Below are 13,330 nucleotides of genomic sequence, written 5' to 3'. Positions count from 1 at the left end.
TACAGTTTTTAGATACCAACGACTCAATCTTTCACTTCTTTTTTACATGTATTTCTTCTTTTATTTGAAAATACATGTGAATTGTGTCAGCCAAGGATTTTATGTGCTATTGGTCATTTTTTGAACTATTAAAGAACGTCATTATCTATAAAAAAAAAACTTTCAGTGTGTATGTTTTGTGTTTGGATAAATACTCTTACCATTTTAACACTTCGGTATTAGATAATTGTAAAAGGTATATAGTGTAAAAAGGTTTCTCACATTTTCTAAGTATTAATCTGTTTATATAAATGATGGTAATCATTTTGCTGGAAAGAGCCATATGAGAATTCTAATCTACTCTCATTTTTTGGACAGATACTCAGAGAAGAGGTTCTATAAACTCCTCAGCAATTCATTTTAATATTTAACAATACTCTGTGTCAGCAAACTTTAATTTTACTTTAATCTAAATTTCTTTTTTTTTTTTTTTAAAGATTTTATTTATTTATTTGACAGAGATCACAAGTAGGCAGAGAAGCAGGCAGAGAGAGAGGGGAGGAAGCAGGATCCCCGCCGAGCAGAGATCCCGATGCGGGGCTCGATCCCAGACCCTGGGATCACGACCTGAGCTGAAGGCAGAGGCTTTAACCCACTGAGCCACCCAGGCGCCCCTAATCTAAATTTCTTATGCTACAACTTAAAGTTCGTAATGTCTTCTTGATCTTCCCTCAGAGGGAATGGAGAACATCTGCTTACTTTCTCTTGAGAATAATTCTTCATATATTTGAGGACTTGTAAATGTCATTGCCACAGTTTTCTTTTGCTAAAGCTAGTTATCTTGATTCCTTTGTTTATTCTGTCTCAAATTTTCCATTCAACTTCATTGTTCTCAGAGTTCTCTCCAGTTTCCATACATCTCTTTTTTTGGTTTTGGTAGTAGTTTTCAGACTTCATCGTATACCAGAATCACCGTGAAACTTGGATAAAACACAGATGGCCAGCCCCTCCCCTTTACCCCCTGATTCCCCCAGTTTCTGATTCCATTGAATTAGGATAGAGCCTGAGAATCTGTATTTTGGACAAGTTTCCATGGGATGTTGATTCTGGTGGTCTGGGAAGCATACTTAGCAAGTTTCTGGACTATAGAATCCCAGATTAGGCAGCAGTCTTGGATAGGTCTTATGAGTACAAGTGTTCTTTATAGGAAAAGTGACTAACATCAAAGCAGTAATCCTCTTTGGAGGTAGATTAAAGGAGTGTAGAGAAGAGTCTTCAGACTTCTCCCAAAAGAGGCCAAAAGTAAATGCTCACATGGTGTGTACTGTTAATATATTTACTAAGTCTTGGATAATACCATTTTTAGCATTTAGGAATTTGAGAGTGGAAAGGAAAAATGGAGAGCTGATTGAACTGTGATCAGGTAAGAAAGATTGTGGGCCTGTAGTTAGAAGACAGTTAATCCTGGATGCATTGAATTTACATCTTTTTTTGTTCTAAGACAAATCTGGGGCCTTCAGAAAGGCATTGTCATCTGGGGTGTGAGGCTGAAGTCTTAATAATTGTTTTTAGTTATCACTGTTAATTTGGAAGAAAGTAGAATGGCAAAAAGTACAAGTAACTTAATCATTAATTAATATAATAGTTTTGTTCAGGTTCTTTTCTCTTTCCTTCCATTCTCTTAACATTGTTTTTCAGTTCCTATATTTTCTCCCTAAGGTTGCCCATGACCTTAATGAAAAGGTTTCAAACAAATTTTAAAAATGCCGAAGGGGAATGGGGTGCCTGGGTGTCAGTTGAGTGTTTGACTCTTGCTCTCAGCTCAGGTCTTGGTCTCAGGGTCATGAGTTTAACGCCCACTCCCAGGGTGTTAAAAAAAGAAAAAAGAAAAATACTTAAAAAGGAAAAAAAAGTGCTGAGGGGGAAGATGACTGCTGTCTCCAGGCTTCCAAGCCTAAGCCATGTCTTCCCATAGGCAGTTTATCTTTGAGGTTTAGATTGTGAGAGTGGAGGGAGGTGTGGTGGGGAAGCTACCTTTGCAACTTTTTTTCTGAGTGTTTTAGGGCAGACTTTGCATTTCTTAGATATTATAAGTTCTTGGAACCTGGTGGCTTATAAGCTAAAAATCATGGAACAAAGTCATTACAAAAAAAGAAGTAAAACTATTATTTCTACAAAACTGTTTAGTATTTTTCATATTCTTTTTTTAAGCTTAATATTTTGCAGTAGTGATTTTCATAGCTTAAGCCTCTGAACCAAAGTATAGAATTATAGAGGTTATTATAAAAATACTTTACCAGTCCAGCTACGTGATGACCTTATGCATTACTGTGGAACCCTAAAAAGGAAAGACTTTCAGGTCTGTATTTTTTCATTCTAAGTTTTAAAAATGACAGGTTGTGTATGCCTTTTTAAAGGTCAAACTGTGATTAAAGACCTAATTTTACAAATGGGAGGGATGCACTCAAAGCTCTAGCAGTACCGACATCAACCACAAGATGGCTTTGCTGCCTTAAAATTCAAAGTGAATGCCCTTTCACCATCAGTCTAGAAAATTAGATGTTTTTCAAAAGAAAAATAATTGAAAAAAGTTTTAAGTTTTAATTTAAATAAAATCATATCATGTTTTATGTATGTTAATTTATTCTCTGGTAAATAATACAATTTGTCAGTGTTCCTTCTGGTGAGTTATTAAAATTAAACATGCACTCTTACTTTTCAGAACAATGGATTACTCTGAAATATTGATTTTACTTTGCTTTATTTACAAGTGTTTATTGGCAAATATTAGTAGAACTTCTGTGGAGTTTCTGTGGAGTTTAAAAATGACTGTACTAAACAATATATAATAGGCAAATAGTCTTCTGATAATTGAAAAACAAACTGTTCACCTTTTTTTTTTTTTTTTTTTAAATTCTCCCAGAGAACAAAAAGCTAAAAAGGTGAAGGATAGAGGTGTGGAAATAGGCCAATGATACCGTAGTAGAAGGGTTACCTTTGACGGAGGGGGTCCCCACAGTGTTTTCCTCATATTTCATTTGCTATAATTGCACTGAATGATTGAATAAGAGAAATTATGTTCTGTGCTACATACTTCGATGTATAAATTGATGCTTTTCACAGGGGATCTCAAGTTTGGAAGAACCTATTCAAGATTATATCTATTTCTCACTTAATAAGCTTTTATGATACTCTGTTTTTAAAATGTCTGAGGAGTGGAATCTTTTAGGTCGTCTTCTAGTAAAGGTATTACCATATTTAGGATTCAGAAATTTTCTTTTTACTGTTGTTTATAATTTTTTTTAAAGATTTTATTTATTTATTTGACAGAGAGAGACCACAAGTAGGCAGAGAGGCAGGCAGAGAGAGGGGAGGAAGCAGGCTTCCCGCTGAGCAGAAGGCCCAACGCGGGGCTCGATCCCAGGACCCTGGGATCACGACCCGAGCCGAAGGCAGAGGCTTTAACCCACTGAGCCACCCAGGCGCCCCTATAATTTTTTTTTTTACATTTATACTCTCGCTGTATGTGAATATAGCTTGAAAAATTTGAGATAGGGATGAGGGACTACCTTTGCAAAGCTGTTTTTTCCAGCATTCCCAGTGCGTTTGACTTACTTTTTTCTTGATCTTTTTTGGTACAAGCTTCTAACTTATCTGGGAGAGCCCTGATTTCCAGCAAACTCTTCTTTTTCTTCTCCTCCTCCTTCTTACTGAAAATCTGGTCTGCTATATCCAATGCTAAGCAGTTTATATGCGCTATTTTTGTAGTCTTCAGAAAAACAGAAGTGATTACTGCCCTCTTTTTACTGCAGAGATGAAGGAACTTAACTTCCTTAAAATCTGTCTATGCTTCCAGGCAAACTGCTATTTATTCTGTAAATCCCCATTCATATTCCACTTCTCTCCTAATTTTCTTGACCCCTTTTGAGCAGAATTAATTTTTAAGCATCAGTATTTCCATTGCCCTTTAGACCTGTATCTGCTTTTGCTTTGTAAACAAATTTTGTTATAGTTTTAAAATGCGTAATAGAAAGATGACAGGGGGCACCTGGGTGGCTCAGTGGGTTAAAGCCTCTGCCTTCAACTCAGGTCATGATCCCAGGGTCCTGGGATCGAGCCCCGCATTGGGCTCACTGCTCAGCAGGGAGCCTGCTTCCTCCTCTCTCTGCCTGCCTCTCTGCCAACTTGTAATCTCTGTCTGTCAAATAAAAGAAATTTAAAAAAGATCTTTAAAAAAAAAAAAAGAAAGACGACAGACTTTGGTATAAGACAGATCTCAATCTGAATCCTATTTCTCCCTCCTACTAGCTGAATAACATCTGGCAGAATACATTACCCTCTGCTCTCAGTTTTCTCATTTAAGATACACAAGTGATCCTATCACACTTTATAGATCTGGAGGTAAACTAAGGCAAATTATTTTGAAGACAAAGGAAATACTGTATTTATCAAGGAATTTTGAATGCACATTTGTGCTAAGTTCAAGGGATGCAGCTATCAACAGGACAGCCCCTGCCTTGTTGGAGCACATAACCTAATGAGAGATCAAGAAACTTACGTGTTCATGTAGTGAAATCAATATTATGTCAGAAGTACTTGTAAAGAAAGGGCAGCTGTCTCAGCTTGGTGAGGTGGGGAGGTTGCTTTTCTTGCTAGACCATTAGTTTTTAGAGGAGTGCTTCCCAGTGAGGTAATAGTGGGCAGATCCCCATTTGGGGGCATATTCAAAATCTTAGGATAGGAGAGTGAATGTGCGTATAGGTGTATATATATACATATATACACACGCACTAGTATAATATATATTATAACAATACATATTATATAATACTATATATATACGATATATACAATGAAAAGGTTTATTGTACAAACTATAAAAAACAGCTTGACAAATTCTTGACTGATAACAATACACGGAAGATAAGTATAGTGGACATTTGTGATTCCTAGAACCTGAGTTCTCTTCCTGTATGTGTGGGAATGTCCCATCTTTCCAGTCATGGTGGTGGAGAGAAGGAAAATGCCAGACACATTTTCTGCAGCCTCCATTGCAACTATGCCATGCATATGTACCTCAGCTCTTGCTAGTCATCTGTAGCCTCTATGGACTTGGGCTAATCATTCAAATAAGCAGGAACCATAGTGAATGCTAGTGGTAGAAGCTACAGCGAGTTTGAGTTTCTAGGGTAGTAGCTGCAGCAGTCCTGGGGTAGGTGTGTCTAGGGCCAGTGAGGCTGATGGAACAGGTGTACACCTAGACGCTTGGAGCGTGCTGGGTCCCATTCGTTGGAGCTCACAAACGCTGACTGTCAGCATGTCTTCCTAGTTTAGAGTTCAGTAACATCTTGGTAGTTGAAATCAGCCATGAAAGTTGGCAGATGCTACAAATATTAAGGCTTCTCCTCTACCCTCCCCATCCAAGAACTGTTGTTTTACCAACACACCATGGCCACTAAACCATTTCTATGGTTTGATTATGCGTGTTTTTTCTCTCTGTGTAGGCAGCAGACCTAGTTCTTTAATTCTCCTGATATTTCTGTGAACTACCCAATGTCTTAATTTCAAAATATATGTAAACTATTTGAACTATTTTAATGTAATATTTAACATATACAAACATATATGCTTTAAGCTTAATAATAAAGTGAACACGTCTGAAGTCTCAGCCTGGTAGAAGAACTAGAACGTTACAGCACCACTCTGCCTACCTGGGTGTCCTAGCGCTTCCTCCCTCCCACACCAAGAGCAGATTGTTGTGAATTTTGAGTTTAACTTTACTTTTAAAAATATTTTAGTCATATGGCATTGTTCATGAACAATATATATTTTTATTTTTAAGCTTTATAAAACGTTAACATACTGTCTGCTGTAATTTGCTTCTATTATTCAGTGCTCTGTGTCTAATAGGTGTCCAAGTGGCATATATCTGTTATGCATTCATTTTTCTCTTTTATATAATACTAAACTGTGTAAATATACTTCAGTTTACTTATTCATTCTCCTGTTAATGGATATTTAAATGCTTTTCTTTTTCTTTTGTTTTTATAATAGATGCACTACTTTTAGGAACAAATTTGTGTATTTTTCTTGAGGCATGTATGTAAGAGTTTTTGTGGGGAACATAACCAGGGATTGAATTATTATGTTCTAGTGCTAAGCCAGTATTGAACTTTATAAGATTATGCCAAATTATTTATTAAAGTAGTTGCACCAAATTTATGTTACCTTCAGTAGTATGTGTGAGATACCATTAATCTCTATCATTTGTGGCACTTGAAATGATCAAATTTTTCTGATCTTGTGGTTGTAAAATATGTTACTCTTCCTTAGGCTATTCTGTCCTTGCCCACCCCCACACTGGTATACATTTTAGAATCAAATGATCAAGTTCTTAGAAGATGTTGGAGTTTTGGGGCACCTGGGTGGCTCAGTGGGTTAAGCCTCTGTCTTCGGCTTAGGTCATGATCTCAGGGTCCTGGGATCGAGCCCCAGAACAGTCTCTCTGCTCAGCAGGGAGCCTGCTTCCCCCCTCTCTCTCTGCCTGCCTCTCTGCCTACTTGTGATCTTTCTCTCTGTCAAATAAATAAGTAAATAAAATCTTAAAAAAGAAAAAAAAAAGATGTGGAGTTTGATTGAAATTGCACTGAATTTACCAATCCGTTTTTTTTTTCAATTTTTATTAACATATAATGTATTATTCGCCCCAGGGGTACAAGGCTGTGAATCGCCAGGTTTACACACTTCACAGCACTCACCATAGCACATACCCTCCCCAATGTCCATAACCCCACCACTCTCTCCCTACCCCCCTCGCCCTGATAACCCTCAGTTTGTTTTGTGAGATTAAGAGTCTCTTATGGTTTGCCTCCCTCCCGATCCCATCTTGTTTCATTTATTCTTTTCCCATCCCCCAAACCTCCCACGTTGTATCTCTACTTCCTCATATCAGGGAGAGCATATGACAGTTGTCTTTCTCCGATTGACTTATTTTGCTGAGCATAATACCCTCTAGTTCCATCCATGTCGTCGCAAATGGCGAGATTTCATTTCTTTTGATGGCTGCATAGTATTCTATTGTATATATATACCACCTCTTCTTTATCCATTCATCTGTTGATGGACATGTAGGTTCTTTCCATAGTTTGGCTATTGTGGACATTGCCGCCATAAACATTCGGGTGCATGTGCCCCTTCAGATCACTACATTTGTATCTTTAGGGTAAATACCCAGTAGTGCAATTGCTGGGTCATAAGGTAGCTCTATTTTCAACTTTTTGAGGAACCTCCATGCTGTTTTCCAGAGTGGTTGCACTAGCTTGCATTCCCACCAACAGTGTAGGAGGGTTCCCCTTTCTCCACATCCTTGCCAACATCTGTCATTTCCTGACTTGTTAATTTTAGCCATTCTGACTGGTGTGAGGTGGTATCTCATTGTGGTTTTGATTTGTATTTCCCTGATGCCGAGTGATGTGGAGCACTTTTTCATGTGTCTGTTGGGCCAATCAGTTTAAAGACAATTGATATCATTATGTTACCATATTATCAGTGAAATGCTTATAAGCTGCCTCTGTGAAGAGAAGAAAAAAGCCCTAATGCATAGCATTTGCTACTTTTCGTAGCAAGAGTATTATCACCATGGCTGATTATAAGCTACACCATGACATCACTGATGCCAGAATTGGGAAGAAATGTGCATAATAGGGTCTTGTGAACTGGTATGAGCTGCCTCTAGCACACTCTTAGATGTATCTCTTCATTTATTTAGTTTTTCCATAGTTTTATAATTTATGAAAGTATAGAGTTCTTGTATCTTTTTTTAAAATATTTTATTTATTTATTTGACAGACAGAGATCACAAGTAGGCAGAGAGGCAGGCAGAGACAGAGAGGAAGGGAAGCAGGCTCCCCGCTGAGCAGAGAGCCCAATGCGGGGCTCGATCCCAGAACCCTGGGATCATGACCTGAGCCAAAGGCAGAGGCCTTAACCCACTGAGCCACCCAGGCGCCCCATGTATCTTTTGTAAGCTTTATTCCTGGAGTATTTTATTTTTGCTGCTGTAAATGGTGTTTTTAAAAAATTACTGATTTTTCTCTCTGATAATTGTCTATTGATCTTAAATTCTGCTAACTTGTACTTATTATTCTTAATATTATATCTGTATATTCTTTTATGCTTTCTTTGTAAATTTGCCTTTTGTTGACATTTCACATGAGTGGAAACACACTGTATATACTTTCTTGTATCTGGCGTCTTTAACTTAGTGAATGTTTTTGAGGTTAATATGTCAGTAGTTTGTTTCTATTTATTGCTGAGTAGTATTCCTTTGTAAGGATATACCACTTTCTTCTTTTCATTTACTAGTTGATAGATATTTAGACTGCTCTGCATAGTTCTCTTGTATTTTTTTACTGCTGATGAAAGTATGTTGAATGTTTTTATTAATATTATCTCTTAAGTCACTGATTGGCATCTTTACTCTCTGCTTCTTGATCAGTCCTGTTCAGTATCAGTTTCATTAGTCTTTGTGAAGAATCAACACTAGTCTTTGCTAAGCTTGAATTTGTTTGTTATTTCATTAATTTCTCTATATTATCTTCTTTCTTCTACCTCATTTGAGCTCAGTCTGTTGTTCTTTTCATAACTTGTTAGTTTAGCTCATTAATTTTCTTCTCTCTCTTCTAATACAAGCTATATAAATTCTCTAGACCAGGCTTATTATTTTGTAGTCTGTTTTTGATAATTCCAAATTCCCCAGGCCTTGGAGACTTAATTTTTTTAATTTTTAATTTTTCTATGATTCTCATGCTTTATGGCTTGTTTCCTTATGAGTCTCTTGATATTTTCTTGTGATTTCATGTTTCTTGATCTGTCTATGGGGAATTATGGGCACCTGAATCAACAGTGCTTTCTTCTAGAAGGGATATCTGGAGCTAGTGGGGGTGCTATGAGGTTTTGGCTAAGATTAATTTTGCTACTTTTCAACTAGCCCAAAGTCGAGGCTCTCTCAATTGCAGGATTGTTACTGCCAGAAGCACACATAGATCTTCTCTGGTGGAAAATGTCCACTAAATTGAGGTTTACTGTAGATGCCTGAATGGATAATGTGACCAATGTTCTGAAATTTCTAACACTGTATGCAGATTAATCTTTGTTTTTTATTATTTTCATCTAGAATTTATATCTTTTTTTTACTTTGGGGTTGCCCTTGACACTAGTTGGACACAGATTTTGAGGTTAATTTTCATTCATTATTGTGGATGCCTTTAGATGGTTTTATTTATTTTTTTAAGATTTATCTATTTATTTTAGAGAGAGAGAAAAAGAGAATGCACAAGCAGGGGGAGAGGCAGAGGGAGAGGGGAAAGCAGATTCCCCACTGAGCATGGAACCCAAAGCTGGATTTGATCTCATGATGCTGAGATCTTAACCTGAACCAAAATTAAGAGTTGGATGCTCAACCAGCTCAGTCACTTAGGCGCCCACCTTTAGATGATTTTAGATTCAGGATTTAAAGTTAGTATTTAGGGGCGCCTGGGTGGCTCACTGGGTTAAAGCCTTGCCTTCGGCTCAGGTCATGGTCCCAGGGTCCTGGGATCGAGCCCCACATCGGGCTCTCTGCTCAGCAGGGAGCCTACTTCCTTCTCTCTCTCTGCCTGCCTCTCTGCTTACTTGTGATCTCTGTCTGTCAAATAAATAAATAAAATCTTTAAAAAAATAATAATAAAGTTAGGATTTATAATCTTAGAACTATAGCATTTTATCCTACTATTTGTGTTTTATTTAGGTCTCATACTTCTAGTATTTTGTTTACTACAGAGTATAATAAACTGAATTTTGTAAACATAATAATGAAAATATTCATTATATCTGTTGGCTCACATATAGAACATTTCTGAATTGTGGAATAACTAATATTAAGGCTTGATGATTCTCATGGAGAAGTGACCATGAAAAGATTGTAGACTCTTCTAAGAAGAATCGAATAAATAGTACCTCCTTTTCTGCTTTGCTTTTGAATCAGTTGAGAAGTAAAGTGTGGGAGATGTGGGCCAAAGTATCAACTTTATTATTAATGAAAATTACTTTGAAAGATGTGGTTTAGTGGGAGAGGTGAATGGACTATCTGAACCACAAACCAAACAGACTTAGACATTCCTTCATGGTAGTGTCAATCCAGCGAAGAGCCTGAGTAAATCCTCAGAGTTCCTAGCTAGATCCCAAGAAAAAGAAGGGTGAGGATGAGCCCAGTTTGAGTCCAGTATATATGGTATATTTTTCCCAATCAGATAAGTCATTCCATGAGTGGGTATATTCATTTCCTAAGGTTCCTGTAACAAATTACCACAAACTTGGTGGTGTGAAACACAAAAATTTATTCTCTCACATTTCTGTAGGCCAGAAGTCTAAAATCAATGTCTTAGCAGGGTTGTAGGACTCCGCAATTCCATAAAGATACATTGTGATCTGTATTTCATATGACCAAGTTAGGGTGCCCTTGTCATGCTGGATAAGAAATCCTAGGAAAGTTTAATTTCTTTCTTACTAAGAATTAAACAGAAGCAAAAGTTTTCCTGTCACAATTCAATGGATGTGCTCTCCCTAAAATACATGTGTCTCACTTTGGAACACATAAATCTAGATCATCGATCATCTAATAGAACTTTTTGTAGTGATGTAGGTAGTTTATATCTGTGTTGTCCAGATACAGAACATTTGAAATATGGATAATGTTACTCGAGAGTTGCATATGGTTGAAATATGGATAATGTTACTCAAGAGTTGAATTTTAAATTTCACTTAATTAATTTAAATATAAATTTAGGGGGTGCCTGGGTGGCTCAGTGGGTTAAGCCTCTGCCTTCAGCTCAGGTCGTGATCTCAGGGTCCTGGGATCAAGCCCTGCATCGGGCTCTCTGCTCAGCAGGGAGCCTGCTTCCCCCTCTCTCTCTGCCTGCCTCTCTGCCTACTTGTGATCTCTCTCTCTCTGTCAAATAAATAAATAATAAAATCTTAAAAAAAAAAAAAAATATAAATTTAGGTAGTCACATATGGTTGGACAGCACAAGCTGTATATTCATTAATGTCTAAGTTAAAAATATTAGGAGTAGAAAAAGAAAAGAGAATGGTAAACATTATAATAACTATAACCTGTCTATGGTTTAATTTAAATGTCCTTATTTTAATGACATTAACAAAGCAAAAGAAAAAGTTCATCCTGAATTCACAGCTTATCTGTACTTATTAAAGATTTTGGACTTGTTTTAAGTTGGAATTTTTTTTTTTTTGTAACTGAAAATTAGATGAAATTGTAGTCTCTTTTAAAAAAAAGAAATTGTAGTCTCTTTTTTCTAATTATATTCTTTAGGACTAAATATATATCAAAATTATTTCTCTATAGGCAAAATACTAGTAAATGTGAAGTAGAAATTTGTTAATTTGGGACATGCTTACTCAAGAAATTAAGTGTAAATGTTTGTCAGTCATTTCACATTTTTCTTTGCTGAAAATATAAATTATTATGCACAGAAAGATTTTACTTAACACTATATAACAAAAAAGTAGCCTTTTTTTTTCCTTTGTAGGTATGATACTACTGAAAGGTATAATATTTTATAATGTAGAAAATATTACTTTGTAATAAAGTTATTTTTCAGCCATGTAAACAGATTTTACCAGCATTTCCCAATTATATCATAGGCATTTTATTATATAAAATTTTTAAGAGCTTATTAGTCCATCAGTTTTATTTTGGCTTTGATTGAAATGTGAACAGAGAGAGCATTTCTTCTCTTTAGTGCCAGGCATGTAATACAGCATTAGATTTAAATTTACTTAAAAAGATAATGTGAAAATACATCCAGTACAGCTCACACTTTTTGAACTTTATATTGTTTAAATTTTGGAGTATTGTATTCTTCATTAATGCCAGAAGAGGGCATGCTTTAAACCTGCTGTTTTTAAACAGTATATACTCCTTCCAACTGGTGGTGTTAAGTTGATGTCCTTTAAAAAATTACCAAGTTCTTAGGGATGCCTGGGTGGCTCAGTGGGTTAAGCCTCTGCCTTTGGCTCAGGTCATGATCCCAGGGTCCTGGGATAGAGCCCTGCATCTAGCTCTCTGCTCAGCAGGGAGCCTGTTTCTCCCCCCCACATCCCCCTGCCTCTCTGCCTGCTTGTGATCTCTCTCTCTCTGTCAAATAAATAAAATCTCTAAAAAATATATTACCAAGTTCTTTAATTCTAGATTGTCCCTTAATGTACATGGGAGAAGATTGGGGGGAGTTGCTTATGAATAATTTAGAGCACATAATACTAAAAACAGCTATTAATACACCTTTAATCCAGAGATATAACTTGGTTTTCCCATTACTTTCTGAAAATACATTCAGAATTAATGAATTCAGGAGACCCTTTTGAAGTTTTATCTTTAAATCTCCCCAAATCCTGATGTATGTTATGTAATTTTACTTTTGACCTTATTTAATTGAAATTATTATAAATCATGAAGTATGACCATTAAGGAAGAGGGAAACAGAATAAATGAAAACAATGCCATGACTAGAAAGTGATATTTATTCCTTTGTATTTTGACAGCTTGAAGGTCCATGTGTTTTGCAAATTCAAAAAATTCGCAATGTTGCTGCACCAAAAGACAATGAAGAATCTCAGGCTGCACCAAGAATGCTGCGTTTGCAGATGACTGATGGGCATATAAGTTGCACAGCTGTGGAATTTAGTTATATGTCAAAAATAAGGTGATTGACACTTTAATTTCTGTATGTGTTGCAGTGTGAAGGTGCTATTCAAAATGGATTTTGTTTTACGAATTTTAGAAAGAAGTAATGAACTATTATAAGTGCCTGTTATGATTTTTCAAAAGAAAGTAAAGAATTTATATTTCTACTTCATCTGTATAGGAAAATAGGAATGGAGTTACTCTTTCCTTAAATGTTAATTACTTTTTTAAAAATTCAAGGTGGTTTTGTATGGAAAGTAATCATTTCTGTTTTTTTCAGTAAATTTTAGGTCAGAAATTTCCAGGAACAATTTCTCTGAATATGTTACCATTTCTTCTTCAGCAGCTGTGTCCATCACACTAGAAAAGTTTTATAGACTAATGAATTTTCTTAGGAAATTATTGAAACCAGAGACATGTGCCATTCTACTTTCTGAGAGGACAAGGAACTCCATAAGGAACAATTTTCCAAATTCTTCTTTGGCTATTTTTATGAGAACTTTTTATTTTTATTTGCATAAATTTGATGTGTAACATTGTATAAGTTTAAATTGTATAGCATTTTACTTTGATACCCTTATATAATATCCCTAATAACAATATTTATTGCAT

The 13,330-nt window shown here is 36.0% G+C and overlaps 1 protein-coding gene across 2 annotated transcripts in view; it reads left to right on the top strand.

Moving 5' to 3' along the window:
- TDRD3 (tudor domain containing 3) overlaps positions 1–13,330 on the top strand; it is a 161,996-nt gene that overhangs the window by 62,250 nt on the left and 86,416 nt on the right. For both annotated transcript variants that reach the window (XM_080798603.1, XM_080798604.1), the window contains exon 4: positions 12,577–12,737. In XM_080798603.1, the coding sequence (XP_080654729.1) occupies positions 12,577–12,737 (161 nt within the window). The remainder of the gene's footprint in view (positions 1–12,576; positions 12,738–13,330) is intronic.

The sequence above is a fragment of the Martes martes genome (assembly GCF_963455335.1).
Source record: "Martes martes genome assembly, chromosome: 3".
Lineage (NCBI taxonomy): Eukaryota > Metazoa > Chordata > Mammalia > Carnivora > Mustelidae > Martes > Martes martes.
This window is presented reverse-complemented; position numbering and strand designations above follow the sequence as displayed.